The 26597-nt window shown below is 40.9% G+C and overlaps 2 protein-coding genes across 4 annotated transcripts in view; one reads left to right on the top strand and one right to left on the bottom strand.

Annotated features, from left to right (window-relative positions):
• Positions 1 to 26597, bottom strand: part of LOC114243699 (apoptosis-resistant E3 ubiquitin protein ligase 1) — a 53502-nt gene that overhangs the window by 15612 nt on the left and 11293 nt on the right. For all 3 annotated transcript variants that reach the window (XM_089731719.1, XM_089731721.1, XM_089731720.1), the window contains exons 3-12: positions 20392 to 20600; positions 19893 to 20032; positions 19354 to 19494; positions 18293 to 18401; positions 17428 to 17615; positions 16532 to 16730; positions 15427 to 15623; positions 13264 to 13440; positions 11785 to 11962; positions 10422 to 10567 (exon numbers count right to left, since the gene is read on the bottom strand). In XM_089731719.1, the coding sequence (XP_089587845.1) occupies positions 10422 to 10567; positions 11785 to 11962; positions 13264 to 13440; positions 15427 to 15623; positions 16532 to 16730; positions 17428 to 17615; positions 18293 to 18401; positions 19354 to 19494; positions 19893 to 20032; positions 20392 to 20600 (1684 nt within the window). The remainder of the gene's footprint in view (positions 1 to 10421; positions 10568 to 11784; positions 11963 to 13263; positions 13441 to 15426; positions 15624 to 16531; positions 16731 to 17427; positions 17616 to 18292; positions 18402 to 19353; positions 19495 to 19892; positions 20033 to 20391; positions 20601 to 26597) is intronic.
• On the top strand, positions 807 to 2130 carry LOC149501720 (uncharacterized). The gene has a single exon (XM_089731732.1). The coding sequence runs from the start codon at positions 807 to 809 to the stop codon at positions 1836 to 1838; it is 1032 nt and encodes a 343-aa protein (XP_089587858.1). The 3' UTR covers positions 1839 to 2130.

Here is a 26597-nt window from a genome sequence, read left to right as displayed (position 1 = left end):
CGAACGCGAGGCCGATTGTGCTGCCTCTTTGTCGGTCGTTGCGCGCTGTTATATATCCCTACCGAACCCTAAATTGCTGACACCCTCGAACCGCTGACTAGACGGTCCGAGGTAGAGACTTGATAGGAGACCGGAGAACGGTCAGTAGTCAGTGAACTGTGTTAGAGTACGGGTGCGGCTGCCGGGATTACTCTGAGTGTCATTATCCATATTATCCAATATCTAATAAATAGTTGTGTCCTAAGAATTTTCCTTTTTTAAAACGACCTCAGAGAGAATTCCCATAACAAATTGGTGGCAGCGGTGGGATCCGAAAATCGCCAGTTCGCGCATCCCAAAAACATAAAAACTGAAACTTTATAAACTGTGCCGTGCCCGGTGAAAAGTGAACAAAACTTCAAGTGCTAACAGTTCATCAAATCCACTCGAAGAAGAAAATCTAATTCAAAGAAGAAGACCACAATCTCAACATCCAAATCCAAGAACGCCCAAACTTTAGTGCAGAAATTTGAATATCCATCTGCAAATAAAAATCATCGAAATACGACATCCACGTCCAGACGTCGCCTTATCGGTCCGGAATGCACCGAGTTGCAGTTTTGAGCTGCGTTATCTTAAACCTGTAAGTCTCTGGTCATTGCAAATTAATAATTAAGTTAGGGATCCTTGATAGAAAATAAAACCATTTTATATTTTATGTCTATGTCCGAATTTAAATCAAAATAACTTTAATTGTAGTTAATAGATCTTGATGACACTGTTTATTAATTTCTTTAAATATCAAAACATCAAATTGTTTCATCGTAATGGTTAAGGGTGCCACAATATCAAAGTCCGAAGACAATAAATTACACTTAGACATCCCAGAATTACCTCCATCCCCCGAACCGGTAAAGTCACCAAGGGTGACAAGGTCAACTTCTGTACAACATATTAATATGGAGTTAAACACATTATTTAAATTTATCAAATCCTATGACGGTTGTCGTGAAACACTAAACTCGTTCTTAATAAATTGCACTAACGCCCATGATTTGGCTACGGAACCACAAAAACCTATACTGTTTAAATATATTCTAAGTCAACTCCAAGGTAAAGCGGAGCTTGCTTGCTCGGTCAAGGACTTTACATCCTGGGACCAACTCAGAGAATTCTTGAGAACACAATTCTCGGAACAAAAACATTATACTCATCTACTAGCCGAGCTTCAAGAGAGTAAACAAGGCCCGCAAGAAAACGTCAGTCAATTCGCACTCAGAGTAGAATCGTGTTTATCACAACTGCTAACAGAGGTCTCCCTAGCATGTAATAATAAAAAAGCGGAAATCGTAGGACGCACCGCAGCGATGGAAGACCTTGCATTACACCACTTTTTGATGGGTCTACATCCACAATTATCAAATATAGTAAGGTGTCGTAGCCCCAAAAACTTAAATACAGCTATAAGTCTCGCTATTTCCGAAGAAAGAATCCAACTAATGCTATATAAAAGATTTATCCCTCAACCTGATCCAAGAACAAATATTAACAACATTAGGCGACCACCGCCGAGATTCCATCAACCCAGATATCCTTCACCGCGCTTCCCTGCTATTCAACAACGCATGCCTACTCCTCATCCACGAGGTCAAATTCAAAATGCATTCTGTAGGTATTGCAAAACGATAGGACACGATATACAAGATTGCAAGAAGCGAGAATTCTACAATAACCGCTATAACGTGCAACCACACAACAGACCTTCAGGATCGAATCCTAATTATAACTTTAGAAACGTAAACTACGTAGAAGAAATTGTAGATGAAAATGTAAAATATCCCGAAGCTTTAAACGAATAGACGTCCCGTTAAGGTGTCGCACGAGACGGCTAAGGCCAGACACCATTAAAGTCGTTACACAACAGGGTAACCAGCCCCAAACCGGAAACGCACAAATATTAAAAAATGAAGTCGTTACACAACAGGGTAACCAGCCCCAAATCGGAAACGCACAAATATCCAAAATAAAGTCGTTACACAACAGGGTAACCAGCCCCAAAACGGAAACGCACGAATTTCAAAAAAATAAAGTCGTTACACAACAGGGTAACCAGCCCCAAATCGGAAACGCTCAAATATCCAAAACCGAAAATCCTATTCAATTAAATAAAGAAAATAAGAATCCAACATCCATATATGAAATTAATATCGATACCACAAAAAAATTATTACCACACATCCTAGTTCATACACAAATTTCGGATATCCCTATAACCCTTTTAATTGATTCCGGTTCAGCCATATGCCTATTAAAGGAAACATGTATACTTAAGTATCCGTCACTCACGAAGGAAGTTGTCCAACTTAAGGGTATAGACCCTGGAAATGATACCACACCAACACTTGGTCATTTTAAATTAAATCTACAATTCGATGTAAAGAAACACATTAGCTATAAATTTCACGTTATTAAGGATATCAACTTGCCTTATGATGGGATAATAGGGTCCGACTTTCTTACTACTTTCGGATGTAGTATTGATTACAACAACGATACCCTTCACTTTAAAAAATTCAGTGTGAATCTTCATTTCTTCGATCCAATTTATATCATACCACCCCGAACTGAAACCGTAATCGAATGCACAGTCAAAAACCCCGAAATAAAAGAAGGGATTATAACAGATCAACACTTATCCGAATCCTTATTAATAGCTAATTGTATTGTAAAAGTAAAAGAAAATAACAAAATTAACATCACAGTTGCGAATACATCCGACCACCCAATAAATGTTAATGCCAATCTAAAATTAACAGTCGAACCACTACACACTTGTGCCACAATATTAACCCAAGGGCCTGTAGAACATACATATAACCGCACCCAAAAGGTTATAAATTCATTACGAACTGAACACCTCAATGTCGAAGAACTAACAAATTTAACAGAACTCTGCAGTAAGTATTCCGATATATTTCATTTACCTGAAGAAACATTAACTTATACTTCCGCCCTAAAACATCAAATTAAAACCACTACTGATATCCCTGTCCACACAAAATCCTATCGTTTCCCCGAATGCCACAAGAAAGAAGTAGAAAAACAAATAACCAAAATGCTTCAAGATAAAATAATTGAACCATCGTCCTCACCCTGGAGCTCACCCATATGGATCGTGCCTAAAAAACTAAACTCACAAGGGGAACGAACTTGGAGAATTGTAATCGATTATAGAAACCTAAATAACATCACTGTCGGGGAGACATATCCTATCCCACAGATATCTGAAATACTAGATCAACTAGGTAATAGCAGATACTTCAGTACCCTCGACCTTACTTCAGGCTTTCACCAAATTCTAATTGATCCCTTAGATGCACCAAAGACGGCTTTCTCAGTGCCACAAGGTCATTTCCAATTTAACAGAATGCCATTTGGCCTTAAAAATGCACCTACAACATTCCAAAAACTCATGAACAATTGTCTTTCTGGCCTACAAGGTAATAGGTGTTTCGTTTATCTCGATGATATTGTTATATATAGCTATGATCTTAAATCACACATCAATAACCTCAGTAAAGTATTTGAGAGAATCAGGAACTATAACTTAAAGTTGCAACCGGAAAAATGCGAATTTCTCCGGAAAGAAGTAGGGTATCTAGGTCATATTATCAACGAAGAAGGAGTACAACCGAACCCTGATAAGATTCAAGCCGTGGCAAAATTCCCCACACCGAAGTCACCGAAGGATATAAAATCCTTTCTAGGACTTGTCTCTTACTATAGACGTTTTATCCCCGATTTCTCTAAGTTAGCCAAACCCCTGACATCCCTTCTTAAAAAGGACACTGCCTTCAACTGGCAAAATGAACAACAGTTATCCTTCGAAACCCTAAAATCCAAACTCATATCAGCTCCTATCCTAGCGTATCCTGACTTTTCACAACCATTCCTGCTTACCTGCGACGCTTCAAATTATGCCATTTCCGCCATCCTATCCCAAGGACAGATCGGAAAAGACCGTCCTATCGCGTTTGCATCTAGAACCCTCAACAAAGCGGAATGCAACTATACCGTGACGGAAAAAGAGTGTCTCGCAGTAATTTTTGGAACAAAAATCTTTAGACCATACATCTACGGTCATCATTTTACTGTCATAACAGACCATAAGCCTTTAGAATGGCTATTTAGATGTAAAGATCCTGGTTCTAGGCTTGTACGCTGGAGACTTATCCTAGAAGAATTTGAGTACGATATTAAATATAAAAAGGGAAAGCTCAATACAAATGCCGATGCATTATCCCGTTTTCCGGTAAATCCCATCCAGCCTGTAAACCTTCCTGAATCAAATCAAATTATTGAAGATCGACAAAGTATGAGGTTAGATGAAAATTTGATGGACTTACTAATACCACCACCTTCATTTAATCCAGATGAAATAACCAACTTATCCCCAAATCCTTTATCCGCTGAAGAACACGCCTTTAGTCCGTTAACACTGAATGACCTCGACGTCCATGCTGGTTCTTCTCCTACATTCCTTGATCTTGATGATATTAATGCTCGAAAGAATAGTTCATCAGAAAACAAATCCCCTGGCAAACTTAACGATGAAAATCCATCCTCATCCGTTCGACAACACCCCACGACGGACAACTCATTAATAGGAAGTTCACCTTCTTGTATCCCTAGGAAAAACTCCACAAACACTAACTCTTCTACACCTTCTGATGCAAATACAGAAAACCTAGTTTCTCGATCCCCAGTGGAACAACCTCGAGACTCAGACTCACCAATAGAAAACGCTATAATGACTGACGACTACTCTGTTTTCCTCAAATCTATGTCAGATTCTAATAAACATTATAATGTACAGATAGAAGAGCATAATCAAAACCTATTAAAAGGCCAATCGAAAACACTCTTAATACCCACCTCAATCGATCTCGACGAATCCAACCCTTATGTCCAAGAAATCATAGGTAATTTGCCGACTGGCAGCAATATACCTAACATCGAAAAAGAATTACACTCCTTCTGTAAAATTGACTCAAATAATAAAACTTTTTATTTAATTTTCATTAAAGTTCACCATTTTGATGAAGCTTCATATCCCGAAATATTCGAGACCCTTAAACGCATCCGCAATGAATTATTAATAAATGATAATACAAAAGACATAGGAATAACAGATTTCAAAAATCCATTTGAAAAACATTCGTTTGTTAAAATTTATAATATGTTAAATTATCTATTCCATAATACAGATATCAAAATTAATATATATCATAATAATGTAACCTACCCGTCTCCAACGGAGATTAAGAAAATCTTATTCGACAATCATGACATCCCAATTGCCGGACACCTCGGCTCAAACCGTATGCTCAACAGGATTAAGGAGAGTTATTATTGGAAAGGTATGCGTAGCGACATTGAAGCCTATGTTAAACAATGTAAACAATGTCAAGAAAATAAAGCATTGAGGAAAATTAACAGAGCCCCGATGCAGATCACTAGTACGTCAACTGCACCATGTCAACGCATATCCCTTGACATCGTCGGTCCATTGCCAGAAGCAGGTCCTGCAAAACTGAAATACATCCTAACCGTCCAAGATGATCTAACGAAATTCTCCACTGCATATCCCATCCGAAGTACAACCGCCGAAGAAACCAGCGAATGCCTCCTTCACTTCATTTCCATTTTCGGTATCCCAAAAATTATCCTAACTGACCAAGGCACAAATTTTACTTCCGAATTATTCCAAAGAACTTGCAATTTCCTTAAGATCAAACAGTTATGGTCATCGCCCTACCATCCCCAGACCCAGGGTGCACTTGAGAGGAGTCACTCTACCCTCAAGGAGTATCTCAAGTCGTATGTAAACGAAGGCCAAGATAACTGGCCCCGCTATGTTTACACCGCGATGTTAGCATATAATACGGCCGTACATTCAACAACTCATTTTACACCATACGAGTTAATGTTTGGAAATAAACCTTTCATACCAAATTCAGTCTTCCAAGAACCGACCGGAACGACATATCCCGAATACGTCCGGATGCTCCAAAATCGATTAAAATACTCTCGTCAAAAAGCAGTAGAACATATCCAGAAATCCAAGGGCATATCTAAAACATACTATGACTCGCGTAGTCGCCCTGCATATTACCAAACCGGAGATTACGTATATCTCAAAAATCACCTGAGATCAAGAAAAGCCTTATCACCTGTATGGAAAGGCCCTTACAGGGTGATTAAAATACACGGTAACAATACTTTATCACTATTGATAAACCGTCGTCACGTGCGGCACCATTACGATGAAATTAAGCCCGCGACTTTGAATGAAAACGTATAATTATAATTATTCGCTAAAGTAATAGATTTGGGCTAAATAACATAATATCTTTAAATAATATACTATTAGGATTAAGCGTATACCTATCTAGTTAATCTCATAGTCTTTTAAATAACTTTTAGAAAATTTAATTCGTAAAATAAGAAATCCTTGTTCTCACTATATAATATCATTTCCAGCATGTCAGCTAAGAGTCAAATCCAACAAGAATTTGTACAACAAATCAATGCAAGTTCCGGACTATATTTGGACAGTTTGGGTCAAATCAAAATATCCAGCGGCCAACTTAATATACTTATACCATTAGATATATCACATTTCAAACCATACTTAGAAAATATCGAAAATACTATCAATAAAGCACGAGCGCTGTGTCTCGAGACTAACGTCATAGAAAATTTGGAATGTCATAGTATAACTCAACCCTTAGTAATACGATATCACGATATTATCCGTCAATTTACATCCATATCTGAGTTGTTAGATACTAAAGCAAAACGTAGTGCTTGGTTCGGAGGAGTCGGGACAGTAATTAAACACATATTCGGAAACTTGGACGAGACCGATGGCCTTAGATACGATGAAGCAATTGATGCAATACAATATGATCAAAACAAAGTAGCTACATTAATTAAGGAAAATGTTATGGTTACTACTTCAGTCATCTCGTCGTACAATAAAACAATTAATAATATTAAAATTAATGAAGCTAATTTGAACACCGCTATTAATAATTTGTCAGAACATGTTAAGAATATTTCTAGTGCATCTAACGAATTGTATATCCTATCATCCGCTAACCAAGTCATACATTATTTAGAAACTAATATTCTTGCCATATCTTTTCAACTCGAAGACATGATAAATGCTATCTTATTCAGCAGTCAAAATATACTTCATCCTTCAATAATAACACCACGACAATTGTTCCATGAACTCGCCAATAATGTTCGACTCTTGGATGATGATAAACAATTCCCCGTACCTTTAGAGATAAGCTCGATGCACGTTATTATGAATGTTTCTAATGTAGTTAGTTATTTTAGTAAGAATAGAATAATTTTTGTCTTAAGAATTCCTTTAGTATGTCCTATTGTGTATAATTTATATCATGCTTTAGCATTACCAACGCCACATGAGGCTCAAAATCCAAGAATGTATTCTATGTTAATACCAAGTAGCAAATATATAGCAATGACCAGAGACAAAACACGTTACTGCACTTTGGACGACCTAAATATATGTAAAGCATTACATACTGAACTTTACATCTGTGACATAGTGACCATATATCCGACGAGCATCAACCCTAGCTGTGAAGTGGAACTGATGATAAAAGTGACCAGTGATTTACCAGTGCAGTGCAATAACAAATTCATTTACGGAAGTGTTAATGTTTGGCAAACGATTTCTAATAACCGATGGATCTTCGTGCAATCCAATCTAACTAAAGTAAGCGTTGATTGTCCCAAATCTGAATTGTATGAATTTAACATCATAGGAACTGGTATATTAAACATCCCTCACGGATGTACCGGTTATACTAAGGACATTAAGTTTATATCTAAATATGTTAATAACATAACAATTACAGAATATACTTTAGATTTTAACATAAATAATAAGTCATGTTGTAATACTAATAAGATTAAGAACCTTATAGATAGTGTATCCCCTGCTCCTGTGGTTTTAAAGAACATTGATTTAGATGACCTATCCTTAAAAAATAATGAGATGATCCTCGGCTCCATATTAAGTGGTGCCGATGACGTCATTCATACGCCACACATAGTTAAGTACGGAATACTTTACTCTACTGTGACTATCCTTTTACTTATATGTCTATTTAGTTATTTAGCTTTTAAGTTGTATGAAAAATGTAAACCTGGCAGCACACCTAAAGATATAGATCTTTTCAAACGCATGAGATTTAAGAGTAAACCCGCTACTATAGAAGAAGTTGAATATGCTGATATCCCTGAGGTAGCCCCAGCTTCTGTTAGACGTCACTTATAAAATAAACTTCGGACTCTTTCCCGAAGTTTATTAAATATGGGGGGAGGTGTTATATATCCCTACCGAACCCTAAATTGCTGACACCCTCGAACCGCTGACTAGACGGTCCGAGGTAGAGACTTGATAGGAGACCGGAGAACGGTCAGTAGTCAGTGAACTGTGTTAGAGTACGGGTGCGGCTGCCGGGATTACTCTGAGTGTCATTATCCATATTATCCAATATCTAATAAATAGTTGTGTCCTAAGAATTTTCCTTTTTTAAAACGACCTCAGAGAGAATTCCCATAACAGCGCTCTCGCTTGCACTTCAAGCCTTAAATGGAACGCCTCAAAGCTAGGTAACACCGCATGAGTCATATTTTTTCGTGCGTGCAGCCGGCTCCATCGAATTATAAGATGTTGTCACGTCAATAATGAATAATTATTTTATCTAAGAACTTGAGAACAATTTCTGAAAACGCGTTCGGATTCTTATACAAGGCATTGATAGACAAGACTATTAAAAGTTTTGACGGTGTTCAAAGAATGACTACCTTCATGCTTTGAGTAGCAGTTCCATTTTGCCAACTGGAAAGGCAAATGTATCATACCATAAAGCCTAATCTTTTATATTCTTTTTTATGAAAAATTATAATATGGAGTGAAATGAAATGAAACTGATTAATTTGAAACATTAATTAATTTGGCATGAAATACAATGAGATGAGATGATGTGGGATGAAATGTAATCTCAGTAAAATGGTGGTTATTTACTTTTTCAGTGGACTTTTTGAAGTACCCCGAGAAGCTACGTCCAGCGGCTTTGTTTCATTTTCCCCCATTTGTGCACTTTCACAGATACTAATCAGTTAATAAACCACCGTTATTACACGTTTAAACCTGAAGAAACACAAAATAGAAAAAATAAAACAATTCACAAAACTTCCCTCTTCGCGTTCTCGCCAAAAAGTCCTTTGAGGTTGTCGATGAACTATCAAAACTGATTTTTTTAAGGGATTTTATGACCTGGTAACGGACACCTTTAAGTCATGCCTTATTTTAATTTATATTCATATTTTTAATAAAAATGATATTATGGAGTGAAATGAAATCAAGATGATTAATTTGAAACATTAATCAACTGGGATGAAATTAAATGAAATGAAATGGGATAAAATATAATCTCAGTAAAATGGTGGTCATTTACTAAGATTTTTTCAGTGGACTTTTTGGAGGATTCCGAGAAGTTACGTCCAGCGGCTTTGTTTCATTTTCCCACATTTGTGCACTTTCACAGATATTAAACAGCTATTAAACCACCATTATTACACATTTAAACCCGAACAAACACTAAATAGACAAAATAAAACAAATCACACAACTTCACTCCTCGCGTTCCCGCCAAAAAGTCCACAAATCTATCAAAACTGATATTCGAGTCATGCACAGAGTATATAAAAATACAGACATACACAGGTATCTGTTTTAATAAAGCCAATGATGACGTCATTTGAGAACAATTTAATTTATTGATAATTAAAGTTTTTTTTTTTTTCTGCAATAATCTAGCTAATTAATGACTGTAAAGAAAAAATGAAACAATTTCGGAATGAAACTAATAAAAAAATGAGTATGAAATACGTACTCAATAAATGTTCACGATTAACTTCCACGGTGAAAGAATAACGTCGTGTAATAAAAATCAAACTCGCAAAATTATAATTTGCGTAATTACTGGTAGTAGGATCTCTTGTGAGTCCGCACGGGTAGGTACCACCTCCCTGCCTATTTTAGCTGTGAAGCAGTAATGCGTTTCGGTTTGAAGGGCTGGGCAGCCGTCGTAACTATACTGAGATCTTAGAATTTATATATCAATACGGGTGGCGCCTTTATGTTGTAGATGTCTATGGGCTCCAGTAACCACTTCACACCAGGTGGGCTGTGAGCTCGTTCACCCATCTAAACAATAAAAAAAAATATAACGAAAGGGTGAAAGGTAACGGATGAGTACACGATAGGTCGGGGCAAAACAAAATCGGTGAATCATGGAAGTGCTAAAGTATACAGAGGGTAGTTGTGAGACCTTGAGATGCGGCGGCCGAGCGGGGTTGGGGTGCACCAGCGCGGCCGGCGCGTCGCTGAACGGCACGAACAGCGCGCGCCGGGCGTCGAACAGCTGCGCGCACACCTGCGTGAACCACTCGCGCCGCACGCCGCCCCAGTCCACACCTGCACCATACACCGCCCTCGCTCTGTACGTACTGAGCCCACCCGCCCCACCGGGAGCCACGCGACCCACTCGCGCCACACGCCGCCCCAGTCCACACCTGCACCACACACCGCCCTCGCTCTGTACGTACTGAGCCCACCCGCCCCACCGGGGGGCCACGCGACCCACTCGCCCGCACGCCGCCCCAGTCCACACACCGCCCTCGCTCTGTACGTACTGAGCCCACCCACCCCACCGGGGGCCACGCGACCCACTCGCGCCACACGCCGCCCCAGTCCACACCTGCACCACACACCGCCCTCGTTCTGTACGTACTGAGCCCACCCGCCCCACCGGGGGGCCACGCGACCCACTCGCCCGCACGCCGCCCCAGTCCACACACCGCCCTCGCTCTGTACGTACTGAGCCCACCCGCCCCACCGGGGGCCACGCGACCCACTCGCGCCACACGCCGCCCCAGTCCACACACCGCCCTCGCTCTGTACGTACTGAGCCCACCCACCCCACCGGGGGCCACGCGACCCACTCGCGCCACACGCCGCCCCAGTCCACACCTGCACCACACACCGCCCTCGTTCTGTACGTACTGAGCCCACCCGCCCCACCGGGGGGCCACGCGACCCACTCGCCCGCACGCCGCCCCAGTCCACACACCGCCCTCGCTCTGTACGTACTGAGCCCACCCACCCCACCGGGGGCCACGCGACCCACTCGCGCCACACGCCGCCCCAGTCCACACCTGCACCACACACCGCCCTCGTTCTGTACGTACTGAGCCCACCCGCCCCACCGGGGGGCCACGCGACCCACTCGCCCGCACGCCGCCCCAGTCCACACACCGCCCTCGCTCTGTACGTACTGAGCCCATCCGCCCCACTGGGGGGCCACGCGACCCACTCGCCCGCACGCCACCCCAGTCCACACCTGCACCACACACCGCCCTCGCTCTGTACGTACTGAGCCCACCCGCCCCACCGGGGGCCACGCGACCCACTCGCGCCACACGCCGCCCCAGTCCACACCTGCACCACACACCGCCCTCGCTCTGTACGTACTGAGCCCACCCGCCCCACCGGGGGGCCATGCGGGCCCTCACACTGGTAGTCTATATTATTGCGCTTCACACAAAACACAGCCCTAAATAAAACCACCATGTACTATTTGATGCAAAGAGACAATCTTATAGAATTCCAAACGAATGAGAGGACTAATGTACCTTGCTCGCCCTGGAAGCTGACGTCGAAATTCTTGCACCAGTCGGCTACAGTGAAGTGCTTGGTGGCCTTGAGACTGGAGCGGATGAGGTCGGCGCGGGTAACACGCAAGCTCAACTTGTCGTGGGGGTGCTTGGAGTGAGCTTTGCGCATTTCACTATAGAAGAACTCTTGCTTATTCTGTTGAATTTACATGAGTCACAGAGTTAGGAAATGGTTTTCAATTTATGTTAAAATATACATATCTATATATTAATAGGTGAAGCAAAAACTTTGTACTCCTTTTTACGAAAATTGCGCGAACGGAGGAGAATGAAAATTTCCCACACTTATAAAAAATATAGAGAAGGAGTCCAGAATGTTAATAATTTTCTTTAATTATGCGTAAAAAATAGATTAAATCAATTAAAAAATGTATTACAAACACAACCATGTATTTGACACACACACGCATGCATATTATTTATTTAATGTCAAACTATTCTTACTGCTTATAGTCTGTAGTCAAATTGAGAATAGATTAAATATTGTTTGTCTTTAATTTTAATATTTTAAGCTATTGCATAGCTTCTGTCGCGGGCCTTGAGCGCGGCGACTGAATCAAGAAATTTCGTAACGAAAATAACCGGACACCCCCACTACGCCTACTATGTAGCTCGCGTTCAACAGATTCACACGTTGCGCTGGTGTAGTGTTTGTGAATAAGCGCGCGGCGTGACGTCGCACTGCATGAAAATCATGAAAAGTCCATCTCATCCCATCTCTCTCTCTCTCTCTCTCACGCGGTCTAGCTTATGAGTGTGAAGGGGACAGTTAATGTTTTGCTTTTGTTAGTGTTTATAAATAGAGCGTGGTCTTATTTTTATTATTGTTTTCCCACACGTCTTTTTTTTGTCTAAAGTGTAGTCTTGGTCGTAATCTGTGATTATAGAAGTATTCTATTTGACAGACTTTTTGGCGGGAACGCGAGGAGTGAAGTTGTGTGACTTGTTTTATTTTGTCTATTCATTGAAGAAACGGTTTAAATGTGTAATAATGGTGGTTTATTAACTGTTTAATATCTGTGAAAGTGCACAAATATGGGAAAATGAAACAAAGCCGCTAGAGTCCGTTAGACGTAGCTTCTAGGGATCCTCCAAAAAGTCCACTGAAAAAATTTTAGTAAATGACCACCATTTTACTGAGATTACATTTCATTTCATCTCATTTCATTTCACTCCATACTATCATTTTTCATAATAATAAGAATATAAATTTAAATATAAGACATGACTTAAAGGTCTTAGTTACCAGGTCATAAAATACCCTAAAAAAGAAACTACTTGACAACAGAATCATAATAGTGTACAAACTTATAATTTCAATTAATTAAAGTCGAATTTCGACTACCGGGGGACCACTAGTAAGATTTAAAGGTTTAACGTAAGGATTTCGATTTAACTTAAAATTTTAAAAGTAATGTTGTGATGATTTCATTGTACCTTAAAGGAGTCCTCTCCTCCGCAGTTGTCCAGCAGCAGGTGCGTGAAGCAGGCGGCAAGCAGGTCCCGCTGGGCGCACTGCAGCCGCACCGCCTCCTGCACGCCGTCCTCCACGCACACCTCGCCGCCGCCCTCCGCCGCGCCCCCCGCCGCGCCCCCCGCCGGCTCCATGATCAGCTGCTCGAACAGTCAAAAAGTGCGTCAATTTTTTTAGCCAATCATGGAAAATTTTACTTATTAGTTTGGAGATGTGGGCTTATCCCACATTCCATGCACACACATTTACTCTTCACAATATAAAACTTATATAATATATTTATTTCATATAATTATTAACTATACTGAGACCTTACAACTTATATCTTAAGGTGGGTGGCGCATTTACGTTGTAGATGTCTATGGGCTCCAGTAACCACTTAACACCAGGTGGGCTGTGAGCTCGTCCAACCATCTAAGCAATAAAAAAAAAAAAAAAAAATAATACAGACAGAATATACGTTCACACATATAACATATCTATTAATATATTATTACTACGTTATATATTAAAGACATACACACACGACAATTTATCGTGCCGCGTCAATCAGCTGGTCGCCCGTTCGTTCACGCTGTGGACACACGCGCTTGAACGGAATATCTGTGTGTAATATATATGGGGTAGCTGGGAAATATACTCTTGCGCAGCTGATCGCGGCTAGCCACGCCCCCCAGTCGTAACTTACCTCGTACTGAACGCACGTCGCTTTCGCTAATTATATACTGTTGTATTGTTTTCGAAGCTTTTGCATCTCTTGTGATAACGCGCTTTCTTTGTGTTTATTGTAATAGTATTGTCGTAAAGTGTAAAGTGTCTTCTGTGTACTACCTATAAACTGTATCTCTTCTGTGCTCGTAACCTTCTATTCTTCATAATTATAATAATATAGACTGTGTCGTATTTTCGTGTGGACTAAGTGTTAGTTATAATAAACATTTAATTAGTGTGCAAGGTGTCGTATTTAATTTATTAACCGAACACCGTCGACGCCTACTCAGGTACTTACTTACCTTTACCACATTACGCTACGCGTCCGGACGACACATACATACTCATCCACATCCATACGGGAGACCAACAATTCTCGTCTATAGAGAGAAGATTCATTTAAATAATCGTTCTTAATGGTATATTACATTCACATTGCGAGAAAAGTGATTATCCATCTGTCCATGTCAATAACGCTATATTGCCTCATCAAGACAATGTAAGATACCTGGGAATGCACGTGGACCGCCGCCTAACACGGAAACACCACATCCAAACTAAGAGACAGGAACTAAACATCCGATACAAAAATCTCCATTGGCTGTTGGGACGTAACAGCAAGCTGAGTGTTGACAACAAACTTTTAATTTACAAAGTTATCCTTAAGCCAGTTTGGCTGTACGGAATCGAATCATGGGGTAGCGCCTTTTTTTTCCTACCTAAGCTGATAGTCTTGAGAGGCTATTTCAGCGGAACCTTAATTAGTAGATGAGCTCACGGGGCTCAAACCTGATGACGATGCTAACACGAACTCTAGCAAGAGCCGTGCTTCGCAGAATCTACCACCGAGAACTACTGAGAAGATCCGGCGAGAAACTCAGTGGGCTGTGTCTGAGAGTCAATTTACTCGTCGAGCCCTTCGTCGCTTGCTCGATCGCTCGACGAGAACGGTGGCCGGAGTTACCGGTAGCGCCTGTAATTCGAATATCAGTATAATACAAAGAATGCAAAACTGTATCTTGCGCTCCATAAGTGGTGTTCCGTGGTTGGTCACAAACACTGAAATACACAGAGAACTAGGGATGCCTAAAATAATGCAGGAAATCGTAAAATTTAAACAAAAACACCACGAAAGACTGGAAAAGCACCCAAACAATCTGGCTGCCGCCTTGAAAAAACGAAGTTACAGTAAACGGCTCAAGAGAAAAGACTTCATGTAGTAGTTCAATGACAAATCTTAAATTTAGAGTAGATGGCTCGCTGGAGTCACGCTCTTACTGACCTAGAAAAAATTTCAACGCATCTTATAAAAGTACTGGATACTGATTGTAGATAATAAAGAGAAAAGAAAAATATATGTATGCCCCACTGTACGTGTTCATGTGGGTTGGGTTAGATAGACGCGCCCCGCTGACCTTAGTAGACGGGCAAAGTCGAAAAGACGTGATCCTCTTCGGTATGAACTTGAACATGTAGTCCTTGACGATGAGCTGCTTCGGGTTGAGGCAGCACAGCACGCGGCGCGGGCGGCCCGGGGACAGCAGCCGCGCCTCGAACGTGATGTTGTGTCGCCGGGACGACAGGTTGCGCTGCACGGTGGCCGCGTCGCTCGCTGCCAAACGCAACATACTAACCTACACAACTATTTTTCGTAATGATTTTTTTTATTGCTTAGAGCTCACAGCCCACCTGGTGTTAAGTGGTTACTGGAGCCCATAGACATCTACGACGTAAATGCGCCACCCACCTTGAGATATAAGTTCCAAGGTCTCAGTATAGTTACAACGGCTGCCCCACCCTTCAAACCGAAACGCATTACTGCTTCACGGCAGAAATAGGCGGGGTGGTGGTACCTACCCGCGCGGACTCACAAGACGTCCTACCACTAGTAATTACGCAAATTATAATTTTGCGGGTTTGATTTTTATTACACGATGTTATTCCTTCACCGTGGAAGTCAATCGTGAACACTCGTAAAATACGTATTTCATTAGAAAAATTGGTACCCGCATCGCTACATACGAATGCACCGGACGTCTTATCCTTTAGGCCAAGACGACTTCAGAATTATTCAGCGGTAATTAGAGACCCTATGAATGCTGTAGTAGTAGTGCTGCTTCTAACTGTATTGGGTAGGCGTTGACACGAAGGATGGTTTACACAGTGAGTATGAATATGTACTGCTTTGGATAGTTTATTGAAGATAAAAATATACACAAACGAACTATAACACAAGTGGTACGAAAAAGGACGAACATGTAGGAGTAGTAAGGGCACTGACACGATCGATGGGTAGCACAGCGAATATCGATATCTACTGCCCTCAGTTTTTCGAGATTGCCGAAGTGTTGAACAACAATAATGGATGATTGCCGAAATTCATAAGCGACAGCGATTTTGTCGAATTGTAAGGCAGTTGCCCAAGTAGTGGCGGGTAAGTGAGTCGCCACAACCCTTTGGAGATGACCCCCCACTCTCGCTCCAGCAAGCGCCGGCGTGATCTGTACTGAAGCTACTCACGTGTCAGCACAATGCAGTCAAACTGTCCGTTGTGAAGCAGAACATCTTCATAATAAATGGCGGCCTTGTAGACTCCCGCGTTGGGGAAGCACAGCGTCATCGTGACGCGCTGGTTCACCGAGTCGTACTGGAACACTGCCGAGGACGACAGCTTCTCATCCAACTCTCCAGTTAAAGTATTAATTTTGATGGAGAAACCCTGCAAGTAGAAAGGTGAAGATTTTTTCGCTGGTATTTGATAAGTTCGTGCTGTAAATATCGGTATTAATACTTTTATAGATACAGCGATAATTTTATGAAAAGTTTATTTTTGTTTGTTTCCTAGTACAAAATATCACCAAATGGCCAGACTATAGTTTGGAAGTTTGCTCTCGAAATCCAGTAATTTATTCACAGTCCATTCGATATTATATTTATTGATTACTGCGGCACATGTATGCGGGGACAAATATCATGAATGAAGGCGGTCACGGCTCACAATAGATGACGGAGGAGACATGAACCCAATAGAAAAGCGAAGAGGGGCAAGCTTCCAGCTCATAGCACATCAAAATCTTTTTATTAACACTATTTCTAGTTTTGGTCTCTTTTTAGTAATCAAGGGTTAACATTGGTCCTTTGAGCCAGATTTTTTGTTATTTGACCTTTTCAAAGATTTTACGTATTTTAAACAAAGTAATTACAAACACCGTAGCGCTCGTTAGTAGACATATTTATTACATTTAATTGGACCTCATGATCCGCTTATTTTATGGTTCAACATTTACAGCGAGAAATGGGGTCGATTGGAATGTGTGGCTGGTCTGCGGAATAACCAAGACGGTGAATTTTATTCCAGCAGGCTCATAATGTGTTTTACGTTATATCGTGAATGGTGAGGGGCGCTCGGTACTGACCGCGTGCGGCTGCGGCGGCGCGGGCGCGGGGTTGTCGTAGCGGTCGCGCGGGTGGATGTGCAGCGCGCGCGGGGAGCGGGCCGTCCACACGAGCGCGGCGAGCGGGCGCCGCACGCGCGAGCGCCGCGCCTCCACGCGCCCCGCCACGAACCACTTGCGGTACGGACTGTCGCACACGCCCGCCCCGCCTGCGCGCAACATTACATCATTGCACAACACGCGCTCCTTCATTTCGCGACATCAAGAGCATAGCGCTGACTTTACTGTTTGCTTAAATAAAATTTATGCTATATCTTGTGTTGTAGTAGTGCTAGCGGGGACAGTAGGAGTAGGCATTCAACGACGACTAATCCCACTAGATGGGGTTGGCACAGCAAATTTTTCTATTCTATTCACTTCTATCAGCCGTCGTCTCAGCACTCACTCCTCTCTCTCTCATATCGTCATTCACACACTCCATCTATGTATTCTTCGGTCGACCTCTTCCCCCTCTACCTTTCACTACCATTTCAATAAATCTCCTAGTCACATGCACCGCCTTTCTACACATCACATGTCCATACCACGCTAACCGTCCGCTCTTTAATTTCTCAATCACCGGGGCTACTTTCACACTTCGTCTAATATACTCATCCCTTATCACATGATAGGAGTAACAAGAATGGACATCCATTCTTGTCACTCCACACATCCATCTCAACATTCGCATTTCTGCCGCATACAATCTTCACAACGAAATGACGTCCCACAAAATAACGTTCACGACAAAAACCCTTAAAATGTTTGAACATATGACGAGCTAGAAGTGATTGACTCTACGTAAGCAGATGGCCCTATGGAGATCGTCCCGGACAACAGTACATACCGATAGTAACGGAAATGAGGTAGACTCCTGCCGTCCTCACCGTGAACTGAACTCGCGCCACGTTGGCCTGCGCGGGGTCCCCGCAGCCCAGCTCTATCACGGCTTGCACCTGGGCACGAGACCTTTCGCTCAACACAGACTACGCTAGCGCTACAATAACGAGCGCTACGTTTCCTCCTTCAGATAAGGTGTGCGCTACTTAGTGCTCAACGATAGGCAACGGCTTTGCTGTGCCCCTGGCCTCGCTGACGCCAATAAACGACGCTAACCACTCACCATCAGGTGACATTGATAGACATTGAGGCGGGTGTCACTCAGCCTCAAGTACAATATTGCATGTTATTCCTTCCATCATATAGGAATTTGTGATATAATTTTTGTTTATTTTGTGATTACTGGCAATCGAGTTTACGATAAAATCTTCCATAAAGACACCTTTTTTCTTAATGCCTTTGTACGAACATACAGTCAACCTACCGGCAATGCCAGAGACAGAGCCAAGCCACAGCCTACCATTAAGTACTCTCCGCAAGCCTCGTTCGAAGAAGGACATGTCATACGTAGCGCTCGAGAAACACCGTGGAGCACCGTGGGAGCTCATTCCAAAGCTGGATGGTACGTGGCAGAAATTTTTTTTAAAGACGCACTGTCGATGAATGCCCTATGAATGCAGCTGATTCCAGGATATTATCTAAATATTTTGTTGACCTTTGAACTCACCATTGAACTCAGAGACCATCTGGTGGTAAGTGGTTACGTGACCCCGTGGATGTCACAATATGTGTGTCACCGTGCCCCCGGGACATGAGGACGAAATCCCAATTGTATTGTTTAAGCCAGTTTAAGGAATACCCCACCCCTCAAGCCGGAACTTGACGGACTGCTTTAATATAGTTACCTATGCGGGTTCACAGCGCGCACTACAACCTCAAAGTGGAAATCAGCAATCGTGTAACGTTTACGGTTACCGCACAATAACTGAGGAGACGTGACGTCATCACAAACAAAAATCAACAGCCATCTAGTTTGTTACCATAAGCCAACCAGATCTAAGTACTCACCTTCCGAGTTCCGTGGCTAATGCTGACCGCCAGTTCATCGGTGTCGCATATGGGATAGGGTTGCCCGTTGCGCTGGTAGCAGAGGACAGTGAAGCACATCGTTTCACCCACCACTTGAGGTTCCTCCCAGCCCCATTCCACCTGACCAATATCCATAGGGTTTAGGAAATCAAAAGCTTTATTATCTGATTAACGCCGCAGGGGCAGTCGTGTCGTGACGAGAGTGAGAATGAGACTAGAACCGGAAAAGAGTACCAGTGGGGGAGGACCATGACAAACTTTGAATGGCGCATCTTATTTAATTCACTCAAATTGCCATACTGTAGTTATTATTGGCACTTAAAAGTACATCTCCGGTGTGTACCAGGATCAGGTCAGTATGATGACGCGCAACTGATTCCTTTTCTTTGCTCGCTACACACCTATATATATCCCTTTCGAACCTCCAACGAGTGCAGGGTAGCCGTGGTTTACTGGAAGTAAGACTAGCAGCATAAATAAGTAAAAAGCTATATACCACTAATCAGATAGAAACTTACTCTGCAACTAGGTGGATGTAAATATTTTCCCGTGACGTACTGCAGCAATGAGTGCTTCGCTTCAGGAGCCAACGAGGGTTGCGTCATAGCCGCCAAGGTCACCAGCCCGCACACCGAAACGGAAACAATCAGCATTCCACCTGGAATTACAATATTTTGCATATCAGAAGGAAACATCGAGTAAAGCTACAATTTTTTATTTATTGGTTAGATGGTTGAACGAGCTCACAGTCCACCTGGTGTTAAGTGGTTACTGGAGCCCATAGACATCTACAAAGTAAATGCGCCACCCACCTTGAGATATAAGTTCTAAGGTCTCAGTATAGTTACAACGGCTGCCCTACCCTTCAAACCGAAACGCATTACTACTTCACGGCAGAAATAGGCAGGGCGGTGGTACCTACCCGTGCGGACTCACAAGAGGTCCTACCATCAGTAACAGTAATATCACATTAACACCCTCGCTATTTTAGATTCTGGTCAATACACATTGGTATACCCCATGTCCAGGCGTCTTGGTGCTTGCTGTTCTTGACTACGGTACTCCAGAGCTCCATCTTAAGTGTCTGCAGAGCCTCCTTCCCTGTGGGCAAGCTGTGTCTTGCTGCCGACCACGAACCAAAGTCCTTAGGGTCCAGGACGTGGCGAGCAGTTGTGTCTTCCAGCCAGTAGACGTCTTCTAGTGACGTCACGTCGAGACTAAGCAACCTACCAACAACAATTATTTTTAAATTTTCTATTTCTTTGCTGTGGGTAGTTACCCACAGCAAAGATAATGGTAGTGGATAATGGATCCGCTTTAAGTATTAAGAAACATAAGCCGGAAATCCACGTGATTGTTTAGATTTGGTTATTATGTCACAAGTAAATAGCGCGGTGGATTTCGTTGCTAAACATAAGGCAACACAGAAAAACTCATTTTTTTCAATTAGCGTTGACAGGGCGCTGTGGGTCACGTTAAGAATGACTGATTGTTCAATAGAATAACGCCATTGATAGCAAATTTCGTGTTATAAGCATGTTCTAAGTTATATTGCAACATGATGGTGATATTATTGGAACTTATTAATTATTTAAAGACGAGGATAAGGTGATAAAAGCTAAATTATTTTTAAGGTTTTTTTACTGCTCTTTAAACACTCAGTACTTTTACTTAATAAGAATGAAAAGAGTAGCCGCTGATAGCTAGCACTTGACTAGCACTCTGAATGTTGATCAGCTACCTATATCACAAACTGTATTTTAAATGAAAGTGGGCCATGGATTGCCGCTTATTCCACGACGCCTAAAGACCTGTCAAGTAACAGTGTCCGTTCTAGAAATAATTTTCATATTTTCGCTAATAAATTATTGATACACATCGATCAGGTATCCATATTTAAATTGATTAATAATTATGATTATACAGAACCTCAATACAAATAGAAAACATTGTTAATTTGCCGAACTTAATATAGTTTTATGACTACCAATTTTTAACAACTTTTATGGCGGCAATTACGCTACCAATTTTTTTTTCCTGCCTAAGCTGATAGCCTTGAGAGGCTATTTCAGTGTAACCTTAACTAGTAGGCGAGCTCACGGGGTTCAAACCGGAGTGATGCTAACACTGGCCCTAGCAAGAGCCGTGCTTCGCAGAATCTACCGCCGGATCGGAAACGCGACCCACTGAGAAGATCCGGCGAAAAACTCAGTGGGCAACATTTGTCTTTGTTATTCAGTTCTCTGCCAGCGTGTGGTAAATTAAAGAAGCCATTTTAGATCACGCCTTCAATGAAGTTCTGGTAATGTTTTAGTTTACAATTAAGTTCAACTTACTAAACAAACAAAGCGTTGTTCAACGCCATAGTTCCACGTAACTTGAGCATTAACTAAATTATGCAACGCTCGGCTGCTCCTAACTTAGTTGGCCGGTTACCAACTTCCATCTTATTGCAGTGCTATGTCGGGTCGGGTATTAGGCATTTGTAAAGTGTTTTTTATAGTAGTGCCTATTGTTCATTTAATTTTTATTATTATTTTCTTTCTCGCGAGGATGCTAAAACCGATTCCTTAATCTCAAAAGAAGACTGAATATTTTTATTACATAATATACATTTAAGAACGTAAAAAAGACATGTGTATATATTCCAAAACAATCTAGTTATTCTTGTATTTGGACAAAGCCACAAAACAAATTAATGTGTTTTTAGAAGTGGTAAAAGATTACTGTGTGTTTGTGCTTTGTAAATATGTAGACTTTTTAAAAAGCTTTTGAAAATATATTACTTAGAAGGTATATTTTTCAACATTCCAACGTCAGTTCTAAACGACAATGATAAACAGAATATACATAGGAGTTCAAAACCGTTCAAACACTGAGTTCGAAGATCCATTAAACTGGCGAACGCTACCAAAAATATAAAATCACAACACATTTTTCTAATGCCTATCCATGATACGTCTAATCATATAATACCGTGTAACGTGGCTTGCTACTCACATTTCTTTTAATAGGTCTTAAATATGACAACACTACGCTATATAGACTTGTCTTCAAAAAAAAAAAAAAGAGCTGTCATATTTTTATAAAATGTTATATAAAACTGGACACTGCGATATTCATAAGTTTAGGAATATATTCACGGATTGCACTGTGCAAAGGGATTTGGCATGAGTTTTACGACGAGACAAAATATGACTATCTGCCTGGCGTCAATCTCCTTGCTATCGTTAGCCTAACATGGTAGCCAAAAGAAATCCCTTAAGACACCTTTTACGATACTCACAGGAAGATGTGGATCTGTCCAATTCTAAGCCGAAAACCGCACTGAGAGCAATGTGAGGAGTGAACGTCCTAAAAAGACTTGGATGGACTATGTGAAACATCCTTCAGAGAAGACTGTGAGGGGAGAAAAGACGTATGATAGGTCTGAATTGAAAAAGAAGACGTTGCGCCGACGCCACATAATGCGGAATAACGATAACATAGAGTTTTCAATGGCATGACTGCTAGTTTCTTGTGTCCACATTACCTTAAAAATAATGAGATCTAGACGACACTAAGGTTTTTTTTTTATTGCTTAGATGGGTGGACGAGCTCACAGCCCACCTGGTGTTAAGTGGTTACTGGAGCCCATAGACATCTACAACGTAAATGCGCCACCCACTTTGAGATATAAGTTCTAAGGTCTCAGTATAGTTACAAAAGCTGCCCTACCCTTCAAACCGAAACGCATTACTGCTTCACCGCAGAAATAGGCAGTGGTACCTACCTACCCGCGCGGACTCACAAGAGGTCCTACCACCAGTAAGCTAATTTGTGTATAGCCAATTTACATTTATTTTCACTTAAATTCCTTTCAAAACGTTTTCCATCAGATTAAGGTCGCGCCGACCGCTTGATAAACGACTCGCTAATAAATACCGACCTGTATTATCTTGATTTGTACAGGTTAATGGGCCGCAATGAACGGAATTTGGGTTAAGTCACTGATTTATGGATGGATGGATATTGTATTTATAATCGTTTTAATGAGAATCTAATTTTAAAATAAGGACACTTGTTACTTCACACGTTCTTATTATCGTCGTGGACGAACAAAACGACGTCCTATATTCTTCCCCGGGGACAGTACAAAGCCATTTAAAGAAGGATATGACATAACGCTCGGGAACACTAAAGTTACAAAATTAATACCTCAAAATCACTACAAAGCGGTTGTCTATCCCTGAATTAGTTTTTCAAATCTAATATGAAGATAAACGATAATATTAAATTCTACTAGATGTCGCATGACCTTTAACTTCGTTTTAAATCTTTTCAGATTTTGGCAGTATGCCTAAAACAACGGCTGAGATAAAAGGCTATTGCAGTAAGTACGCTTACTGCGCAGGAAATCGTCCTAAGCTAACAAATCTGAAACGAACAAACAGCTTTCGTTCGTGCTACGAAATGAAATTTCAAAATAAATAAACGTCATGACAAGTAAACATCGAGCATAAACTCTAAGTAGTCATAAGTTCCGGACTTTAGATGTAGGTATTCATTTTCAGCATTTATTTTAAAACTTATTTGTATGTGACAGATACGTAAGCAGTATGCTTCCTGATATAAAGGGCCTTCCTTTTATATTTATAAAAAAACGAGAGTAGTGCGATAAGAGAAGCCGAAAACCGAAGCAAATGGAAGCTGATGGTACAAAGAGCCACGAAGGGTTTTCAGGGACACGATCTTCAGCAATGAAGTATTCGACTAAGAAGAAGAATGCGATATAATCGGATGTCTATTCGATTGTAAAGACGAGGGGTATGCCAATGGCATATATCAATGGATAATGAGAAAGAATATCCGTCCAAATTGAAGGACCATATTATTCTTTTGTTTCGTTTATTCTATAGCGTGGTATGCCTTTTTTACATAATTAAGAATTGCGTAATTCGGTTTAATTGTCTCTAATTAATAAAGACCACACTACTTACCTATAGTAGTAATAATAGGGAAGTTTCGATCTGCAAAACTACCTTTCATGAAGTTGAAGTGAGTAGTGTTGCCTTCTACTACTTCATATACGAGTACTGTACGTCCGAATATTTCTTTCACAGGCACACTGCTCTTTTATTTTAAATAACGAATACCTTTATAAGGCTTCAAATCGTTTTCATTCAGAACATTGAATAGACCAAACACGGTAAAGGAATTATAAAAAAAAAACCCAGGAAATCACAGAAACTCCAGTGAAAGAGTGAAATTATCATTTCAAAGGTTTCTCAGTTCACGTGAAACAGAGCGTTCTGGCTTTTAAATGAAAACGAGTCACATTCAGACGGAAATTTCAGGACAGTTTCATTTCAAAGAAAGCGACGTAGGATACGCTATTAAAACGAAAGACTAGCAGTACCTACACGCTTCAAAGGAACGAAGCTTAAAATATTATGAGAAGCATTTCTGCTCTATAGCTTTCGTAACCGAGTCTTTTATTTAAGTATTGAATGTTGAGTAAAATGAATTTATTTTTAACCGCTTGAGCTTGTCAAGTTCACAGTGAACTTATAAGATACTAGCCGTACTCGGCCGCTTCGCTGGGCATTTAAAATTAACATTATTATTTATTGTCATTATTATTAGGGAATCCAAACACTCATATAAATATTAGCCTATCCATAAAGTACATGTATTTTCTACATGAATATCAAGTTTCAAGTCAATCGGATGCATGGTTCAGTAGTTATAACGGAACATCCGTACAAACCACTGTAGATTTATATATTAGTATAGATAAAAGATAGCCGAATTTAAAATATATATTATACGAATTTTTCATTTACGATACTTGCATTACGCTAATGACATACGGGCAAAATTGATTTCTAAGTTTCACTTAATTCAGGACCTGTTTCTTCTAAAGTTTAGCTCTCGACAAGCTTACTCACTGAGTTTCTCGCCGGATTTTCTCAGTGGATCGTTGATTCCGATCCGATAGTAGATTCAGCGAAGCATTGCTCTTGCTAGGGCTAGTGTTAGCAATTCTCTTAGGTTGATCCCGCTCAACTACCGGATCGCGTGAAGTTGGAATAGCCCTTTACGCTAGCAACGATTAGGTAAGGAAAATAACAAAAGCTTACTCTATCTGCAGCTCAGGGTTTGGTTCCTATACGAATTATACCTATAGGATTATGAGGTTCGTATACTGGCTAATACCATTAGGACTATTAGTACTTTTATATCGTTACTCATAATATTGACTGTTACATGTGGTGTTAGTATTAGTATTACCACAGTTTCCGTGCGTTCAAAAAAGCACGCATCGACCCATACTAATTTAAATATGATAGCTTTCTTTGTTACTCTTTCACGAAAAAACTACTAGATAGATTATAATGAAACTTCAAAGTCTTTACATCAACGTACCACCTAGGCGTACAATACAGTACAATCAGTACAGTATAATATAATAATATATATATTACATACATATGTACAACGATTGTGCGTCTCCTCCGTTCCTTCTGGTGTCAACAATAAAAGCTACTTTATGCATTGGCGTTGCAGAGTGCCAATCATCGTGACCTGCTGGTGGAAAACCTGTCGATAGCCCAACTCCACCTGGCCTCCATTGTTCAGAAACTAGGTCAACAGATAGATCAACGTACCTGCAGTGTTACCGGACCGTTCTGGGTGTGTGATGGTACTATTACATCAACGTTTTTTTTTTTAAATCACATATTAATAATTACTTAGTATTGGGTTTTGGGCAATTCACTGTATGTCTTTTACTAGTTTTTGAGAATCGCACCAACAATCTGGGCCCAAACGGATAGGTACCACCATCCTACGTATTTTTGTCACGAAGTTGTGGTCAATGTTTGAAAGCCGTTATTCAGTACTCTTGAGACTTGGACCTCAAGTCTCCTGGTAAGTGGCAGGACGCATAAGGGCTTCCTTATCCGCTTAGCACCATAAAGCAAAAACACATTTGTTTTTATCTGTATAGTTATCTTCTTTGTCAAAAACAGTGTTCCTGAAATGCCTTCGAAAACAATAAATTGCACAATTCAAAACCATAAACAATGATAAAGCTTTGTTCGTTCGCAATTCAATCCCAAAATTTTTTTTTTTTTTTTTTTTTTTTTTATTGCTTAGATGGGTGGACGAGCTCACAGCCCACCTGATGTTAAGTGGTTACTGGAGCCCATAGACATCTACAACGTAGACGCGCCACCCAC

The sequence above is a fragment of the Bombyx mandarina genome, chromosome 12, assembly GCF_030267445.1.
Source record: "Bombyx mandarina strain Sakado chromosome 12, ASM3026744v2".
NCBI lineage: Eukaryota > Metazoa > Arthropoda > Insecta > Lepidoptera > Bombycidae > Bombyx > Bombyx mandarina.
Note: the sequence above shows the minus strand (reverse complement) of the source record. Positions and strands in the feature narration are given on the sequence as shown.